General features: G+C 40.1%; 1 protein-coding gene across 1 annotated transcript in view; it reads left to right on the forward strand.

Moving 5' to 3' along the window:
* Window positions 1-12116, forward strand: part of agbl4 (AGBL carboxypeptidase 4) — a 189090-nt gene extending 176974 nt beyond the window's left edge. The window contains exons 5-6 of the mRNA XM_030083694.1: window positions 11192-11459; window positions 12093-12116. Coding sequence (XP_029939554.1) covers window positions 11192-11459; window positions 12093-12116 — 292 coding nt within the window. The remainder of the gene's footprint in view (window positions 1-11191; window positions 11460-12092) is intronic.
* The last annotated feature ends 8759 nt before the right edge of the window (window positions 12117-20875 follow it).

The raw sequence follows: 20875 nt of genomic DNA on the forward strand, positions 1-20875 counted from the left end.
CTCAGCGTTGTTTTTAACTTATTCAGGTGCCTTGTTGCCTCTATATTTAGACTGAAGTATAGTAGAATTGTCTTTTAAAGCTTTCTTGTATTTTTTGGCTTCATGAATTTCAATAATGAATTTGAAAATCATATTTCTCAAAACCTGCAGGCAAATGATTGAGTTGTTGTGGGAAAAAAACTTCACTTTTTTAAATCCTAGTGTAAAGCATGAGTCCTGTACCATACTGTACTCTGTCAAAGTGTTTTGTTTGTTAATATATTTCACATTCAGTAAATAGCTGTATGCTGTGCAGTAGCTACTGCAACTAAAAGCTTTCATCTGTAGTAGCCTGTAATTTCTCCTGTTTCTTATAATAACCAACACAGTCTGACAGAAAGCACACATATGGGCAAAAATACACAAAGACACAGTATTATGCAGAACTTCTGAGGATTTTCAGTCTACATCGTAGAGTTGTCTGTTCTTCCTGCAACCTGTTGTGTTGAGATGAGAAAGACTCCAATCACGGCAACATGACCACATAAGGCACTCTCTCCGTTTTCTGGCCCCCTCCCAAGAAAAAAAAAAAGTAAAAAATGTGTAGATGTCGATTGATACCCCTGAATTTTCAATGTATGTGGGTGGAATATTGTGATCATTTTGCATTCACTTGAACTCTCTCTGTTTACCCTTTGATACGGTGGTGATCTGTCCATGGTGTGAACTGTCACCACCCATTTTTACGGATGGTAGGAGATCCAGCTTCCTGAAGCCCCAAGTCCCAAAGTCTGATGAACTTGTATAGATGGGTACTGATAAAGGCAGAAGAGAAGAGAAGAGAAGAGAAGAGAAGAGAAGAGAAGAGAATTTGACAAAGGTCGTAGAGTTCAGCACTTACAGTAGAGCAGTAAGCTCTGAGGCCCTCATCTAATTTCCCACACAAGTCACACACAGGGGTGCCTCTACCGTCAACCACAAGAAAATGTGTGTCTGTGAGTGTCGGTTGGATGGTACAGGTGCCAGACTCTGTCCCTACAGCCCTGTGGCGGCCGGAGAAGTTAATTGGCAGCATCTGGCTGTCTGAGTGCCCAAGCGCCCATGTATACACCCTCCTCCTCCTTCCACCCCACCCTGTTCCTTTTCCTCCCCAGTTCCCTCAAGCTCTCCTTTCCTGTGAGTCCTGCTACCCCTGGCACTGATGTGGTGACACCAGTCTGGCTGCAAGCTGTGAGTGTGAGTGAGTGTGTATGTGCATGTGTAATATACCGGGGAGTATGGAGGCAGACAGGGCAGCCAGCCCCACAGCTGCCACCAGAGTGCCAGGGGAAATGCAGGCAGACAGGCTGGCATCTCTGTGCCAAGGCCAGCAGGCCCTCCGAGAGGATGATGTGAGGAAAAGAAGAGCTTGAAATGGAAAAAATAGATAGATAGATAGATAGATAGATAGATAGATAGATAGATAGATAGATTAACCTTGTAATACCACCTACTACCACTTGGTGACATAGTGAGCAAAAAGGAGAAGGCGCTAACCCTTAATATTAGTGACTTAATGGCTAAATAGTGAGACGAAATGAGGTAGGAGTATTAAAAAAAACAGCCATTATCTATCCCTACAACCTTTCACCAATAAACCACATTTTGATGCAGAGAAAAGACAATATTTTACACTCCGGAGAGCTGTTCATTTCGAGATAGCTTCATGTCAAATGTTTCAGTGTTAATCAGTCCCCGAAGCAGTAAATACTGCTTTTCAGTGTTCTGCTAACCACGTAAGTGTTGTCTAGACATGCCCTCAATCATCCAAGGAGGCATCTCAAAACAAATGGATTCAGATCAACTGATCTTGGTCAAGTATTTCGGAATATGCTTTGCCTCTTATCCAAATGGGTTCATCAGTGTGCACACTGTTGTGCATGAATACTCAGCATTTTTTCAGACACTCTGATTATTCTGTATTCTTCTCCAACTCGCTCCTTGTACTTTCTTACAAAAGACAAACTCCGTATTATCCCTCATTCATCAGTTTATTGATTTGGATTTCACATCAGTTACTGTAGCTGGTTGGGTCCGAGCTTTAGTCATCTATCTGTTGACCAAACTGTGATTGTATTGAAAATCAACTAGTTTCTGCATTGTTTAAAATATTTATGGCGAGAAAAAAATCAAGTGAAATCAATCAGAATGTAGATTGCGTTTGCTTTGGTTGTTTTATGCTGTCCTTTATTGGTTTATTCAAGGTGCTGGTTATTTCTCCACAACAGTAAGTCACTCTGATCAGAGTAATGGACCACAAGAGATGAGCTCATCTCTATGCGGGATTTAATAAAAAGTGATTTCAGAACGTGTCATATGTGTTCCATTGCCTTCCACTGAGTGAATTTCCAGAAAGAATGATCTCATCACCCGCTTACCTTATTTAGCACATACACACACACACACACGCGCGCGCGCGCACACACACACACACACACACACACACACACACACACCCTCCACACACTCAGACACAGACAGCTGCGGCGATGTTGCTTGATCTCACATCACTTGTCCCACTGTTACTGGCGTGACTCACTGTGAGAGAAGAGGGAATTCTCTCATCACACGTTTGTCGGTCATGTACTGTATGTTTTGAAACCAGCCATATTGTAAATGTGCGCTATTGTATTTTGTGACTTCATTTGGACTGAAACAGGAACAGACAAGACGCAGAGAAAAAGATGAAGAGGTGCAGTCAGGCATGTTGGGTCTTTTTTATAATATATGGCATTAGTGATGCACTTGCTGTTGTAGAACAACATTGGCTGTAAGATCACGTATTCACTAATTTACTGAGTGTACATGCAGCTAATATACCTTTATAATATCTCTATCTGTGCGCGTGTCTGCTCTTATTATTGTTACGATGTAGTCTGGCGCCAGTCTGTCTATTCCATTTCACATTTACACACACACACACACACACACACACACACACACACACACACACACACACACACACACACACACACACACACAGATAATGTAATGGGAGTATTATGTTGCACTCTGGGAAATGCTGCATCACACAATTACAAGTAGATGTTCTCATCGCTCCTCTCTTTCAAACACATGCACCATCCCTCTGCCCGCCCATCTCCTCCCACTCCCACTTGCTTCCACAGCACCACCCGTGAGGATCCTAATGCTGATATCATCACATTGTAAGAAATGTTTGTGTGTGCCTGTGAGTTTGTTTTGTTTTTGGATGGGGGATTTTTTTTTTCTTTTCTACTCCCGCCATTACTCCAGACGTACTTGCACCTGCCTGGTCGCCCCATAGGGGACCCATGGCGCCACAGTGACGAGGGTACAGTGATCATCTGTATTCTGCTAATTGCCCTGCTGCCCCACAAAACACAGGGGAGCTAGCTATCCGCAACCCAGCATGCTCATTCTAGCTCAGACTCCTGTGGGATATATTGGAGGCATGATTTTTTTTTTTTTTTTTTTGGTTTGTTTGTTTTGTTTTTTAATCATAAAAAAAAAAAACTCCAACGTGCATTACACAGCATGTCTGAGTGCATTACACTTTACACATTTCCTCAATATTTTGTGGACTTTTCCCCACATCACATCAACAGTTAATTTTTATTCTAAATTTTGGCCCTCTACTGGTCAATACAGGCACTGTCATTCTGTCAGAGTTGTTCTCATCCATTCATCTTGCGTGCCATTTGTCGCGATCCTAGCTAACTATGGGCAAAGAGAGGGCGCGCCATGGACAGGTCGCCAGTTCGTCACAGATCAAAGGGCAAACACCAAGGACAATTACCAGATAACCTCTTATGCATTTTATTTTACACTGTATGGGGAAACCCAAGAATCCGGAGGAAGCCCATTCATGCGCAGGGAGAACATGCAAACTCCACGCAGAACGGCAGTCGATGTTTGAACTCGGACTTTCTCGGTGCGAGGCAATAGCGCTAACCGCTGTGCAGCCTCAGAGGAGGTTGAATCTGGACGCCAATAAAAATGTTTTCATTACATTCATATGAATCTATTTGCTCAGTCATGCAGTTCATTTTACTTAAAGGTAATTTCCTTGTTGTCTCCGCCTCAGGGTATAATGGTAGGTGTGGCCACTATAAATCCTTCAAGATATTAATCTCTGTGTGTGCCATCTGCAGGGTGATAAAAGTTTTCTTTGTGAATCTCTCATTGATGTAGAAATGTCCAATGTAATTCATATTTACAGTGCAACCAATGAGTTTGAGTTAGATGTTAGATTCTATACAAAATCATATTTGCAGTACAGGCTTTCATATCATTCATAGGATGATAATTCTGTTTGTGCTGCAGTTATGAGCGGTGATTGTAACAATGGAATATTTTCACATTTTGAATAAGAAAATGCTAGAAAGATAGCGTCATAAGTAAAAGCTGGAAGTGAGAGAAAAATGATGATATGGAAGAGGAGTGTTGTGAAAAGCAGATGAATTACTTGGTGAAATTAATTTTAGCACTCACAGCCTGAGTAACAGACAGATAAAAACAAACTGACAAACAAATCTATGCACAGCCAGGCACTCTGTTTTAAATGTATCTGCAGAACTAACTGATTACTTTTACAAACAGCAAAGGTGTTTTATTTAGATGAGGCTGTAAGATTTATGAAAGATTTCAGTTTTGTTTTTATGGAAATAACTCTACATCTTACATCCGAAGCATAATGTAAGCACGGATGGTGCGGAGTGGCTGTGATATGATATTGACAGAGCTGATTTGCCGAACTCACGGTGAAACTTATGCCACAGATCAGCTCATTAAATCCACCAGTAACATTTGAATATCAGAGGCTAGAAGATTCATCCATTTTCACAAGGCTTGTAAACAAGTAGTGATTGTGTTTAAAGCCCCCCTTATTGAAGTTTAGCTCCCAGAGGTTTTGATGCTGCTTTTGGGTGAGGATGTGTTTCAGTGTTGTCGGAGGAGGGTTGTTTCTGACCTGAGAGGGCTGTTAAAGGACTGTTGTCAGGACAGGTGAGCAGCTCTCAGTGCTCTCGTTACAGGAAAGTCCGTAATTCACCTGTGTTATTGCTTTCTCGTGCAAAGAATCCAACAGTAGCAGGTAACTCCCGGGCTCTAATATGCATCTGCTCCACTTTGTGTTATTGTTTTAACACAATTCTAAGCTACATTTCAAATCTAATCAAACATAATTTCTAGAGAACTTTTCATCCAGACTGTTTAGCATAAAGTGAGCTACATGTTAAAGCACAGTAAAAGTAAAAATATAGTGTGATTATCATTTGTACAAAAATCAATTTGACGTTACTTTACATTGGAATCAGTCTTTTTCCAATTTAAAAGTTCTAGCTAATTTCTAGTTTCAATATAATTATATGATATAGTAAAGGTGAATCTTTTTCCCAATTCTGTGGCACCTCTTAGAGGCCGCAGCATCCTCAGCATTTGTCTGTTTCCTAATGGGATTTTCAACTCTGTTAACAACTGACTGGTTTACACAGTCACACAAGTTATTTCAATTTATTTTTAAATAACTACTTAGTAACTTTTAGCCAAAGTAACTATTCACTCTAAGTTCTAATGTGATTCAACTGTTGGATCTGTTGCGTCTTCTCTTTAAAAGCAGCCTAGAAATGACTGGGTTGTATTTGGTGCTATATAAATAAAGCTGAATTGAATTGAATTGAATAATGTTCGGTAACATGCACAACATTAATTATAGAGATACGGTAATCGCAAGTAACATATAGACTGGGTCAAGAAAATTACTAAACCAACACGTTATTAACGTTTGACTGCAATTTTATCTTGATTTGCATCCCAAAAAATATATGGCCACTATCTATGACAGACACAAACACACACACACACACACACACACACACACACACACACACACAGGACCACCAACAGGACTGACACTCCTGAGATGATTCAGAGGATGCTTTACGCTTGACTTAGTTTATAAAAAAATAAAATAATGAAACCATTGAGCCACACTTTCAAAACAATGAGCCTATCCAACATCTGGCATCATTTTTGTGTGCCAAGAAATATTGCCACTTTAATTATTGGCTTACTAACACACTGGGAGTAAAGAAATATGTAATTTAATATGAAATGTTTGCCAAATGAAGCTACCGCTGGCTTCGAATGAGCTGGTTGGGATCTGCGGAGCCCGACAGCTGTAAGGGCACATTGGGAGACATTTAACCTTCCTAACAGTTGACAGCATAAATGTTTGACAAGCTAAAAGTGACAACAGTGATATAGAAAATAAAAGGGAGTGGGAGAGTGCATGTTTTTTGTGTGTCCAGGACTGGTGAGTTTTGTCCTGTATGTTTATGCCTTTGTCTGTGAGAGTGCTCCGAGCGTCAGTGATTGGCGTGTCCTCTACGCTTGATTGATTTGAAAATAGAGACAAGATGTCGGCCGTATGAAAGCTACCAATTTATAAGCCTTCATCTTGAAACTTCAGAGAGACCCCGGCACCATCTAAATCAGAGCAGGAGTTTGTAGATACCAGTGGTTCAGTAGTAGAAAAGCCCTGGCAAGCAAAGTGACACCTCGCTAAAGGCTGCCTGCTCGCTCTATGAAATCCTCTCCCTTTGTTTTCTCCCCTTGTCTCTTTTTTTTTTTTTGTCCCATTCTCTTGGACTTTGTCTCTTTCTCTGTTTGTCATCCACTTGCTGCCATTCTGTAGCTTTTCATTTTCTCTATTCCTCTCTGCTGCTCACTTCTCTTTATTCTGTAAGGCTGTGATGAGACTGGCTGGAAGTTAACTCGTCCCGTGGCTCGCTGTGAAGGGAATGACCTTGATGTAGCTCGCATACGGTTTGAGTGTGCAGCGTTGTTTCGGTGTGTGACTCTTTGCATATCCCTGTTTGTGTGTGTGTGTGTGTGCGTCTGTGTCTCTGTAATCACTGAATTGTAAAACCATGTGTGAGAATGTTATCATATGCAGAGAGCTTCTCCGTTTTCCCCCCTTCGTCCCATGCGGTGATAATTCTGTTTGGGAATGACGGCACTGTACCACGTCAAGAGATGGGCAGCGGAGAGGCACAGGGAGGTACCATTTAGATAAAACAAATTGCCAGCAGCCGAGCAGAAGCAGTCACAGATAAAAACCAAAGAGACGTGTGCATTGCCGTGCATATGCCGAAGATTTTGTGCATATTTTATGTTTGTTTGTGTGACTGTATCAGAAATAGGTGTGCTCCCTCTGCCAGTACTGTAGGCTGTCCAGGCAGGCTTTCTCTCCATATCAAGTCTCACAGCCATTTTCTATGGCCTATAATGCTGTAATGGGACAAGCAGCCGTAATTAAAATCAATAGCCAGGACTTTTCCAGTCTCCGGCAAGGTCACACGTTGCCCAGTAGAGAGAAGTGGAAGAAGAAACAGAGAAGTGGGATTGCTTGGATGGCCAGAGCCAAATGGAAAAATATGTAAAGAGGTGAGGTGTCATCTTATTTTAATTATCCTGCACCTCGGAGGGCCGTCACTACAGTAACACACTATGAGGCGATTGTACATGTGTCTAAGTGTGTGTCTTCTGGATGCCTGTTTTGTCCTTGTCAGCCATTTCCATTCATCCACAGTATGGTCTAGTTAAACCCATACAGTCAAGCCGCTTCAATAATAGCGTATGGATTCAACTGGGGGACAAGGGAGTCTGCTTCCCAGATTGACCACCCTTCTCAAGTTTTTATTCTTTTGTTTCTTTGTCCAGCTTAGCAGCCAGTAGGATGACCCTGGAAAGCTGGCTCCAGTTGGCAGTCTGGGTGTGGTATAGCTATCCACCAGCTGAATTAGTATTCTGCTGAGATAGCCACATGCAGAGACATTTTCCTTTCTCCTCCTCTGAAGGAATAATCAGCCTTGCTTTTCTCCCCCTTCTTCTCCTCTGCCTGAAAGAGGCTGAGTGATTTAGCTTTTTGTTTCTCAAGCCACCTGCAGGGACATCTTCAAGTGTTTGAAAATGCATCTAATGCTCACTATGTATGTTTATGCAAGACTTTTGCGATACCCGATGTATTAAGTGTCTGAGCAAACACAAAACTCTCATGTGTCTCCTTGCTGTACCCCCTCTTTAAAGGCAAGTCAGGAAGTTCACTCTGTCAGAGTTAGCACAGCGCAGTCTGTCCTGTTTGTTGATTATCAGGTCCTGTTCCTATCATAGCCCCGATACCATCTTCATCTAATCTGTTGCCAGAGTCGCTAGTTCACTAGCCAGCCATCAGCAGCCATCACACAGCCACTACGTGGCTAGCCGCCACCCTTTACCGTATATCTCCATATCAGTCCCAGATCTGCCATCGCCCTGCTCTCTCATCTTCTCCTTATCTCCTTATTCCACCTTTCTCCCAGCTCCCACCACCCCAAACCCTCCAATCACTCATCGTCCTCATCTTTTTCTTCCTTTTATCCTGTGCTCTATGTGCATCTGCCAGCGCTCCTAGGGCAGCACCGCTGTTCCCCATGCTTGGTCTCCTTGATGCAAAACTGTCAAGACAGTCAGAGTGGCAACCAGGAGATTTAGAGAAAAATCCAACTAATGAAAAATAGAGTGAGTGAGGTAGAAAAGACAAACGCAGACACTTGTATGTACATGACATTGTTCTCATCATGTCTTAGTGGTGAAAGCTGAACGAGTGAAGAGAAGAAGTCAAAGACAGACAGATGAAGAATAGAGCAAATATATGTGCAACCATTTCATTTTCATTCTATGTTGTTTTCATGGTTATTTATATATAGCACTTTTATTCAAATATGATTATTTTTATAGTGCCTTGGAAATAGATATGAGTGAGCAGAAAAACTCTGTGGACTACACAGTAATGTCCCGTACCCACTGATCGTCCATGAAGAGCAGTGATCAGTCAGCTTTTCTTGGCTCAACATACTATTTAACATGCAGTTCAGAAAAGTTCACAACTGCAACATCCAAAGATGAAGACACAGCACCACACACTCAGCACAAAATCATTGCAGTACTCATATTACATATTTACTCTTCCGCAGTATTTTTCTTTTAATTTTAATTTTCAAAAAATAACAAAAAAAAAACTGTCCAACCTGGTTTGAGTCCAGTCGAAGCCTTTCTGTATGAAGTTTGTTTGTTCTTCTTGTGTGTACCTGCATAGTTTGGGTTTTTTTCCTGCGTGTTCAGCTTTCCCCCCACAATAGGAAAACATGGTTGAGGTTTTCTGATCTCTTAGTTGTGGGTGTGAGTGTGTAATGTGTACTTTCCCCCCCTGTGATGGATTAGTGACCTGTCCAGGATGTAACCTGCATTCGCCCATAGTCAGGTGAGATCGGCTGTGGACCCTTGCGACCCTGAATTAGATAAAGCAGTATAGAAGATGGATTGCCCAGGACCTACTGCAGAGAATATCGCTCTCATTTGATCTGGGAGTGGCTTTGAGCCTCAACAGAATAGCAGGTGGAAGCTGCAGTGGACAAAAATGCCTGAGCTACTTTGCACTTCCTACTATTAGTGTGATCCCCTGTGAACTAAATAGGAAAGAAGATAGATGGATACATAGATGTACACCACAAAAATATGATATCTGTATAAAAACAGTCTCTAAACCCTTTATATAGGGACCACCTACTGGAGATTTCTTTTGTTGCGGGCTTTACTGTGAACTTTTGATCTGATTCACTTTACAGCTATAGCGGGTCAGGTTTATCCCAGCAGCACTATCATACACACACTTTTTTTTTTTTTTTTTTGTCTTAAATGAACTCGTTTTCTTTTCTTGACATTAACTCACTTATTTATCTATCTAAGATGAGCATTTACTTCAGAGGAGACAGGAACTTGTCTTTGGTGAAAGAACTGCATTTCATCATGGGCATCTTGGCACAAAAACAGGGCTGCTAATGCTAAAGGGCCCTGTACCATAATTGTTTGGGAAGTTCATGCTTATAACATTTTATTTGTCAAGCATGGTTTTTTTGGTGTTTTTGTTTGTTTGTGGTGTGTATGTTGGTGTTTTTTTTTTTTTTACAATTTTTTGCGCATTGTTTCTTTTGTTTGCATACTTCATCCTACATTCCTAGATGAGGCTCACTAGGAGCCACTTTTGAATACCTCTTTTGTCTGTTGTAATCACATTGCATTTTCTTTTGTTTTTGCTTTTTTTTTTTTTTTTTTTTTTTAGCGCAGCTGAAAACACAGGTTTGGCACAATTAAAGATGCATTCTGCAATTCCAAATCCTCCAAATGCCAAAAGAATTTGAAGCAGAGGGAACAAAAACAAGCTCTCCTGTTTTCATAAAACAAATGACTAACATCTACAGTGAATCATTTTGGTCCTAATTTTCCAGGAACATCATTGATGATACCATTCATTTTCCTTCCATGCTGTAGAGGTGCCATTCAAGTTGATTATCATTATGTGTGAAGAATTTTAACTGCTGTTTTTACAATACATTATGTTTTGTGGCTCACCTACAGTGTTCAGTCTGAAAAGCAAATCACTTTTGATGGAAAACAAACAAAATTGCTCTAAAAAGCATAAAGAGAGTGATATTTGTAAATCCTAAGTAATTAAGGCAGTTTCTCTCTGTTTATCCAGTCAGTTAATGATTGATGATTTACTCTTCATATTAATTTTTTTTTTCCCCCTCTGAGTGTCTTTGTGCTTTTTAGATTTGCCCGAGAGCATAAAAGGTAGACACTGTGTTAGTATGACAATATATCATAAAGAAAATGCTATTAATCACAACTGGAGCTCGCCTCAATTTTGAAAACTTCCAATTTGGCACCTGTCTTATAAACAAAGTTAAAAAGTCATTGGTTTTGGTTTCAATGTTTAAATTTCACTTTGACTAAAATTCAAGGGGATGATGAGTGGGTGACACCTCCACTCTCTCCTTCAGTACTTTTCCTTCTTGATGAGATGAACTCAATGTCTCTGGAAGAAGAAAAACTGATAAGTTGATGCAACTTCTTTGTGCTGATTTCTCAGTTCTCTGTGTAACTTCTGTCTCTGAATCTCTGTCTGTCTTTACACTTTCTGCACTTTTTACCTTTACTTGCAAAAAGGGCTGCGTTCTCATTGGTTGTGATCACTCTGTTCGTTGCAGTCTCAGACCTTCGTAAATTCTTGAACCAAAAACTTGTCCTCTGTATGACCTTTTGAATCTTTGTATCATTTGTGTGTGTGTGTGTGTGTGTGTTGTTTTGGCAGGCAGAGGCTTCCACCCAAAAATGTGTACTACTACCGCTGCCCAGACCATCGACGCAACTACGTCATGTCTTTTGCCTTCTGCTTTGACCGAGAGGATGACACATACCAATTTGCCTATTGCTACCCATACACCTACTCCCGACTGCAGCATTATCTGGCCAGCTTGGATCGCAGGAACCTGCCCTACCTGCAGAGGGAGCAACTGGGATTGAGCGTGGTGAGTTTAGATTCATTAAAGAATAATGTGTGTATGAATGCACATGTACACGTATGTGTGTGTGTGTGTTTGTGTGTGTGTGTGTGTGTGTGTGTGTGTGTGTGTGTGTACAGATTAAGGAGACCCAGACTCGAAACTTAGGAGTGTCTGCCGGTCATAACTTCAGCCTCTCGTGTTATTATTAGGATTGTTGCACTCTGAGATGACGGGCTGTAAGCCTCTGGGTGTGTTTGTGTTTTCTTTGTGTGTGTGTGTCCGTGTGTGCGCGTGTGTGTGTCCGTGTGTGCGTGTGCGTGCGTGTAAATGGCTCTCTGTGTAATCAGCAGAGCTCTCACCTCGGCAGTAGGAGCTAGTGTATCATACACACTGCCTCCAGTCTTGTCTGCTCTTATCAAATAATTGTAGGAGAAAAACTCATTAGAAATGCTTGAGAGATTACAACTTTTTCTTCTGTCCTCCCAACGTTTGTCAGGAAAAGCTAGCTGCAAGGGGGCTACCATGAAACCTGACTGTAAAATGCAGAAAGGACTCTGAAATGTAGAAGCCATGGCATAAAACAGCTGATGGCATAGTTAAAAAAGGAAAGAAATACCTGTAAAAATTAAGTATCTGATAACCAATAGGCGTGTGATGATAAAACTGAGTATTTCCAATTATAATTGCACCCTCTGTATTTTTCGGTAGCAAAACCTGTCAAAATGGGAGTAGGGAGGAATTATTCTGCTGTTTTGTTTGTATGCAGATGTCTGAGCAGTCATGACCACATGATACCTGCACGGCACCACAGCATTTCCATACAAAAAGAAAGTTGTTTATTGAGCTGAGATCACTGCAAGTCACTCTAGATTCACCGTGACTGCAAATAGTTGTTCAGGTCCACTTTCCACTCTCCAGAAAATCAATCTGGTCGACAGAAATTAGCAACAATTAACAACAATCACTAACCTCAATATGTGAAAACTATTTCTTAGTCATGAAGTAGTTAAAAATATGTCATGCATACACAGACAGTGATAGTTTATAAAATATGATCACAGATTTGGTCACAGTATTTATTTTTAATCAGCATGAAACAAACATGAAACCATAAAAATGACAGTCGTCATGGAGAATCACTTGTAAAACACAATGTTTAGTCGAACATAAAACTGACCCAATGTTAGGAGGACTGGCAAATTCAGTGTGTTTCACTGTTGTTGCAAGTCACTCTCCCCTCTCTATCTGTAGCAATGCTGCATTTTGTGTAACACCGTGTAAACACCAAGCTATACAATTCAACCTGTGCGGCACACTATTTTCTCTTTATTTTTAAGCCACATAATTTCTCAGAGCAAGACAGAGAGGAACAGAGAGAGGATAGGCCTATAGCTGATTTGGCTCACAGAGTCAGTATTAGTATTCATAGTCATAGAGAGGTTTTATGACCGTATTTTTCTCTTTATGTTCTCTAGGCCTGGGTGGCAGACAGCCTCACCCCACCCTCTCATATCTCTTCCTTTGTCTGCTTCATCTCTTTATCTTTTACCTTCTCCCCTCCACCGTCACATGCACAAATCCAACTGCATAGGTGCACACACGCACATATACTCACGCACATGCACACATATGCACACACATACACACGTGCACACACACACACACACACACACACACACACACACACACACACACACACACATACAGGTCAGAGGGACGGGGATGAGAAGGGATGAGGAGAGCTTTCTGGTTGCATCAAAGTTTAAATACGGATTGCTGTCATTTCCACAGCAGAGTCTCCTGGAATCCGACTGAAAACAACAGGGATGCCACAATAGCTTTAACCTTCTAATGGGTTCCGTTATCTCATAAAGATGGAAATAAGAGCCAGGGCTATTTGCAATGGCATTCTTATATTTTGCTGACTAATTTGTTTTCTGTAATGTATTCCTCTGAATAAAATAACCTCTGTCCAGCCTCAGATAATGTAAAAAAAAAAAAAAAAAGGTTGTTTTAATTTTTACCTCCAGCTCTCTTCATCATTATGTGGGAGATTTTCTTTTGAATTTTTTTTTTTTTTTTGCCTAAATCAAGATTCATTACAGCTGAGTGTACTGTGTTGAAGATGAATCGCAATAAATCAGGTCTCTTTAATTGAGGGAGAAAGAAAGTGAAGTAAATATTGGGATGAATGAAAAGGGACAGTTGTAAGGATTTGAATATAAGTTTAATGATAGATCTGAACAGTCTAAATTATGATTACTATGCTTGATCCACCATCCACCCATGCAGCTGTCCGGCCATCCGTCCATCCATCCATCCATCCATCCATCCATCCATCCATTTATTTTGGCTGAACAACTGTATGTGGATTAAGACTGTGGAAGGATAGATTATTTCCCTATTAACAATTGGTAAAGGACAAGGTACATCCTGAAAAGTCTGCCAATTCATCAAAAGCGCACACACACAAAGAGAATTCATGACCATAAACTGTCCTGAGGTGTGAACCATTGACTGTATATATATATGTGTGTGTGTGTGTGTGTGTGTGTGTGTGTGTGTGTGTGTGTGTGTGTGTGTGTGTGTGTGTGTATATATATATATATATATATATATATATATATATATATATATATATATATATATATATGTATGTATATGTATATATATATATACTATATATATATATATATATGTACACACACACACACACACACACACACACATATATATATATATATATATATATATATATATATATATATATATATACATATATATACACACACACACACACACACATAAAGATTAATAAAGATTATTATTGTTTGGTGTAAACATAACTGTGAGCATCTCTGCTTTGCTGTGTTTACCCTGTGATGGACTGGTGACCTTTTCAGGGGATACCCTGCCCTCACCCTCTGCCAGCTGGGTTTGGATTGGCTCCAGTGCCACGTGACATTGAACAGGATCAAAGGCTATAGAATATGGATGGGTGGCATACAACCAGTAAAAACATAGAGAATTCTTTAGATTAAACAGTCATCAAGCTTCATCAAATAGAAAACAGAAAGCAGTGGTGAAGATGCTGTTTCTGTAGCTCTGACAGAGGCCTGTCCATCTGAAAAAATACTCAGCATATCGGTATGCATATATCACTCTGCTGTGCCCTGAGGCAAGTGGACAGATTTGAAAAGTATGTCCATGTTTAGTCTGTCTGGCCCTCAGCACTCCTCTCTTTTCTGTGGTATTTCTTGACCTTGGTTTTATCGACACTGTTTCTATAAATCCCCTTCCCACCTACATATTTTTAATATCATATGAACTATATGTGTTTTTTGATACTTGTTTGACACTGACTGTTGGATGTATTAGCTCTTTTTTTTTTTTTTTTACAATGCCAAATTTTTTTTTTTTATATGTATATTTTGTGTGTTTTCATGTAAATTCATGAAATTCATGCTGCAAACGTTTGCAGCATTCCTTTTTAGTGTGGATTAGTTCACTTATTGTTATTTTCCTGTTGTAAATATCCCGGCATGTCATTGATAGAATTTGCTCTGTTCCTGGATCATGAGGTCCATGTTGGTTCGTGGCCCCACGTCTGCTCCTATGGTCCTCATCTGTCTGAACATTTGCTTTTGTAGGCCATCCTGACAGTATCTGAGTAAACCTCTGTCTCTCTTTCTCTTCCTCCCCCTGAGGCATTAGTGTCCACAGAGGCACACGGAGTTAGACAGTGAGATGAAATAGAGAAAGAGAGAGGGAGAGAGAGAGAGAGAGAGAGAGAGAGAGAGAGAGAGAGAGAGAGAGAGAGAGGCTGTTTTAAACTTGCTACAATACTAACAAGCCTCTTTGAGACGATGCCTCGTGCTTCCTTCTTTCAAACTTTGCGGTCCTGAAGTGTCCCCCGGCCATCTGGAATTGAAAGTGCCTTATTTGCCCACCTCGCCTGTTGACAAAGCGTTTTTCTTTTCTTCTCACCAGCAGCAGTCAGTGTCTGGCCAGGAGTTGCAGAGGCAGCAGTTTGAGGTTTTTCTTCGGCGGGCCCCAGTGGGGAGAGCAGGGCTATGACACTATTAGTCACCTCTGACACAGCACAGCCTCTGCCTGTAGAACAGATGGAAAGAAAGTGTAAATGAGAGACCTCAAGGTGGGGGAGAGAACAGGCCGCTGACCACCCTGAAGCTTGCAGGCAACTTATTGGGCCTGGCCTGCACTCGGTTCACATACCCACATCAAGTAAAGGTACCGATCCTCATTGCAAAGAAATCACATTCACTGAGCTGTACTTTTCTTATAAAAACTCCCAAATCAAAGTGAGATTATGATTGATCACTTGTACTGTGTGGAAGAGAAACAGCGGTCACTGTCAGCTGCAGTGATTTACCATTACTTAGACTGTTGTGATTGAATTTTAGACCTAATCCTGTCTGCTATCAGTGTTCAGGTACCATGTCTGGGTGTCTGCTCAGTGGGAGTGAAGTCTTGAAGAACAGGATTTTTTTTTTCTTTCTTAACAGTGTCTCGAACAGTAGGAGGGGAGTATAGTGTAGTGGGCAATGCAGCTATATCTGCCCCCCCCCCCCTCCCCTCCCACACCTCCCTTCCCTTCCCTTATCTCTGTGTTTGTACAGTGTGTGCCAAGATATAATCAATAGCCACTCCAGCCGTGGAGTGAGGAGAAGGTCAGCCGCCACACACCAGACAAACTGGGCACAGCAAACCAATAGAGACATGGGAAACACAGGGAGCACACCCACAGGCCGCAAGTCTCACTTTATATTTTATTTTGACTCTATCTTTCATTTGTATAATCTTCACAAAAAAAAAAAAAAAAAAAAAAAAAAAAAAATATATATATATATATATATATATATATACATGTGTGTGTGTGTGTGTGTCTGTGTGTGTGTGTGTGTGTGTGTGTACATATATATATATTTTTTTTTTGTGAAGATTATACAAATGAAAGATAGAGTCAAAATAAAAATATAAAGTGAGACACACACACACACACACATATATATATATATATATATATATATATATATTTATATATATATACATATATATATATATATACATATATATATATATATATATATATATATATATATATATATATATATATATATATATATATATATATATACATATATATATATATATATATTTTACACCGTTGACAGGTGTGAGGTAACTTTTTTATTTATTTGTTTTAAATACAATGAAAAAATATTAGAGATTGCACTAAGCTATATTTCTGCAATTTTTGACTGTGTTTGTTAGCGTTAATGTACATGAATAATATTGACCGATATGTATGAAATTTATGTTCATTGTTCTGCCTCCATTGTAAAAGTATGGTTTTGTCACATGTATCGTCATTATTTTACATTGACCTGTGTCTTTCCAACAACAAGCCTATTCTACAAATTCACCTACACCTGTTGTCTCCCTGTGTTTATTAATCTCTACACTTCATGCACTATGGACATAAAAAAATTAAACTTTACTTTTTGAGGCCTGACAGCAAGGGTTGACCAAGAAGAAAACTGAGCTATTTGCAGAAAGAACTACTAGCAGTGTGTTTGAAATTGAGCCAGATGACATTAATAAAAGGGTAAACTCAGAGCAGCAAGAGTTTCCTGATCCACAGTCTTGGAGAATTGTCTGAATTGTTCCCGTCAAAAAAACATTGAAGCTTCTTCAACAAAGAATGTTTTTACAAGCCCTGATAGGAATTCATGTGGATAATGTGGACTTTACAAAGAACCACACCAAGTGATATTTAAAGTGTTAGATCTGATTTTAGTTTGGAGCTTTTTCAGCTTCTGTGTACACACTAACCTTGAGTGCAGATATCATGCACTATGTATTAAAAAGATTTCTCACAGGGAAATAGGGCAGAGCAGTACAAAGAGCCAGAACATGACCGGTCTGAGAAATGTGAAATGAACAGATGGACTGAATGAGAGAGAAGGCAAAATGAGACAACTTGAACTATTAAGACCTTGTGGTGGTGCAGTGGTTTGCTGCTCACCTCACAGCCACTGAACAACAGAAGTTAAAATCTAAAAACATGTCAAACACTAAACCTCAAGCAAATCTAAAAAAAAACAACAAACATCAAATTGTATATATTGGCAGTAAATAAGAGTCTGAATGTCAATATAATGAAGGATATACATGGTAAAGAGCAAAGCCTCTGTCATTTTATTTTAGAATTTATTTTGAGCTTGAAGATGTGAGAAGAAAAGTTCTGTGCTGGATGCCGACACTTTCTATCCAGTGTGAGGGCTACTTTCTAAAGCCCCTCCTGATGGTATTAACACGAGCAAATGCATCGTCAGTTGTGCTTTGTTGATCATTTAAGAGCCTCTAGCAACTTTCACGTGTTTTTTCTTTTTGTTTTTGTTTTTTAACTCTAATTCAGTCCACATACTTTTTTCTCTGAGCTGGGTCAGGTGGTGATATAGATGAGCGGTTTCGCCATGGGAAAAAAATGGTTCTGAGTCTGCATATTTTATCTACGCATCTTTCTGCTCGACATTACCGCATACTGGACTTTGCAAGTTTTCTTTTCTTTGTTTTTTTAACCTCCAACTGCAACTGTTCTTGGTAATGCCTCTTCTTTTTAGTGTCCATGTTAATTATGGCTGCATGCCATGCATAGCTGGTGGGTGTAACGTTAACAAACTACACACAGGAAAATTAGTCACCTTTATAGGCACATATTACCATTAATTTACATTAAACTGCACTTTGCAGTCATGTAATCACATGGCCTGGCATTGAAATTGCAATTGCAATTGCAATAAGATTAATCGTGCAGCACTACACTAAAGACACACACACACACACACACACACACACACACACACACACACACACACACACACACACACACACACACATACACACGGACTTTATTCTTTATTTTATGTTGTCTGTAGTTCTGTTCAGGGTCATCGGCTCGACTACTTGAGCAAAACTTGGCCTTACTTTGACCTGAGTGCACATCTTCACCATGAATTTGAGGAGTTTCCTTGTTTAGACATTTTGTTCTCATCGGGATGCCCATAATTTAAGAGTGTGAGATTTATTTCCCCGCGGCAGTAATAAAAATTCACAAGTAGACGCAGTCAGGGAAAAAGAAGGAGACAGGTGTGGGAGGTGGTGCGCAGGCAGACGATGATCTTTCACTAAGACAAAGGGATGTTGAGTTAGAAAATATTAAGTAAAAACAAATTTGAAATATGAGTCAAAAGACAAGACATGAAACAGCGACAACTAGTCCATAAAACACCATGAACAGCACAGAGAAAAATGAGGATGATTGCAAATCTAACAAAGACACAAGGAGAAGAATCTGAAACATCTGTATTCACAATCAAAAATTGTTGATTGGCATCCAAATCTACTTAGTAAGCATCTGCACACGCCACGTCATGTCCACAGTTAATAGAACAGCGTTCATTGTGACGAAGTGCCAGTTTTAATTACAGTAACTAATTAATGTCAACTGTCTCTCTGAAAGCGGACCCAGAGATGTGAGTTCTTGACAACATTCAGCGAATGGCTCTGTGATTGGTTTGTAATGCAGAGAGCCCTCCAACTGCTGACTGCCTCCTTCAAAGGCCAACACCTGAATAGCCTATAAGCACTTTATTGTGTGGATGAGGTGATGTTGCTAAGTGAACCCACACATGAGATGTGGACATTCACAGTGTGTTTTGGTAGCAGAACTCCACAGTGGATTGATATGAACAAATCTTCATGCACCTACAAAACTACTGCATTCTGATAAATATGTATTTTTTTTTTAATTTAATGTAAATACAGTACTACGTAGAAATGAAATGAGTAGGCCTAGATATGGCTAATTTTGGACAATATTTCCGACCTTGGGTACAGGTGATCCAGGTGGCCATCCACGTAGTGTGCTGAATAGTATAGGTAGCTTTAAAGTTTGTGAGCTTATATTCAGTACAGGTGTGACCACTTCACCAGTCGAGCAAGCTGGTGCCACTCAAGTAAGTAAACTGCTTTTCCCAAGAAAGGCAAGCGACGAGGTAAACGACTCAAGATAACAGCATGCTTTTTGTTTTTAGTTTTTTTGGTGGCAGCCTGTTCATGAATGTATTAACTGTGGCCCAAACATCAAATAGGGAAAAAAACAAAAAGCTATTTTAGAAAGGAAAACGCAAAAGAAAATGGCAACACATACAGCTATATCAGCAGGAGGGGATTTAATTTTCTCCCCATACTTTTTGCCACAAAGTTCTGATGAAGTTTCTCTCTTTTGTTTGTCTTCCACTCGCTGTCTTTACTTTATGGGCCGCTGACCTGCCTGTCTGGCATTTTGTCTTCTTTTGTTTTTGTCATAAATTGTTCTCGGCCTCAGCAAGGTTTGCGTTTTCCTTTAGTCCCTAACGGGCATGGCAGATAAAAGAGGCATATTCTTGGTTGGATAATAATATGTTAATCACAGTTGACAGCACCTCACCATCAGAACTGTTAGGAAATACCTCATAATCTTAAAGGTCATCATTACAGGTTTCCCAGCAACAGTTCTTGTTTTTATACCACTTTCTATTTTGCTTCATTAACGGATGACCCTCATTGTATCAGACGCTTCTGCGAACGCGGCAGTATCTGCAAGTTTGCACAACAGTCTGAGAAAGAAGTTGAACTGTGACTATCCTTTGGCCTCAGACAGCTGACGAAGAAGAGGGAGACCTGTGCCCTATTTTAGAATTCTGCATGGCCTCCTATCTCCAACCAGCGGTTCCCAAAGGAAGCAAGGTGCTTTATTACATATCTCCATACGTGCATGTCTACCATCTCTCTGGTGATCAAGAACGCAGTAATGAGGGAGAGTTTGTGAGACCTGGGAGGAGGTGAAGGGTGCATTAGGCATGGTTTGTAATATGTAACCTACTGTGAAGGAAGGAGTGCAGATCAGGTGTCTCTTTCTGTATTGTGTTTAATTTTACAGTTTCACACAGTTTAGCTCTACCTGCCTGTGGAAAAAGAAATTATGGGTGATAAATACATGAATGTACCACAGGTGAAGCTTTGTGCGCTCAGTGTGTGATGTTCACGCAGCGCTGACCCTTTGTTGATCCTTATTATCATGCTGGCACAAAAGCACACAGATTTTGGGTTACTCAGACAGAAATAATATTTATTTTGGAAATTGGAACTTCTTCACACCTTAATGGCTTAGCACTCTGTCTCTATTCTTTCCCTCTCTCTTTCTCTTGTCACCTCGGCGTCTGCATTAATAGGAATTTAGCTAATGAAAAGTTCTCCCAATCGGCTGATGTCTGTGGGTCTACCGTGCACTAAGAATACAAAGCTATTGGGATTGGGATGAGAAGCTGGCTTATGAAATTAAAGAAGAGAATATTGTTATTTCAAACTCCTGCAGCAATCATCATACATATTCTAACTTACCAAAAGTATTTGCTCAGCCATCC

The sequence above is a fragment of the Salarias fasciatus genome, chromosome 23 (assembly GCF_902148845.1).
Source record: "Salarias fasciatus chromosome 23, fSalaFa1.1, whole genome shotgun sequence".
Lineage (NCBI taxonomy): Eukaryota > Metazoa > Chordata > Actinopteri > Blenniiformes > Blenniidae > Salarias > Salarias fasciatus.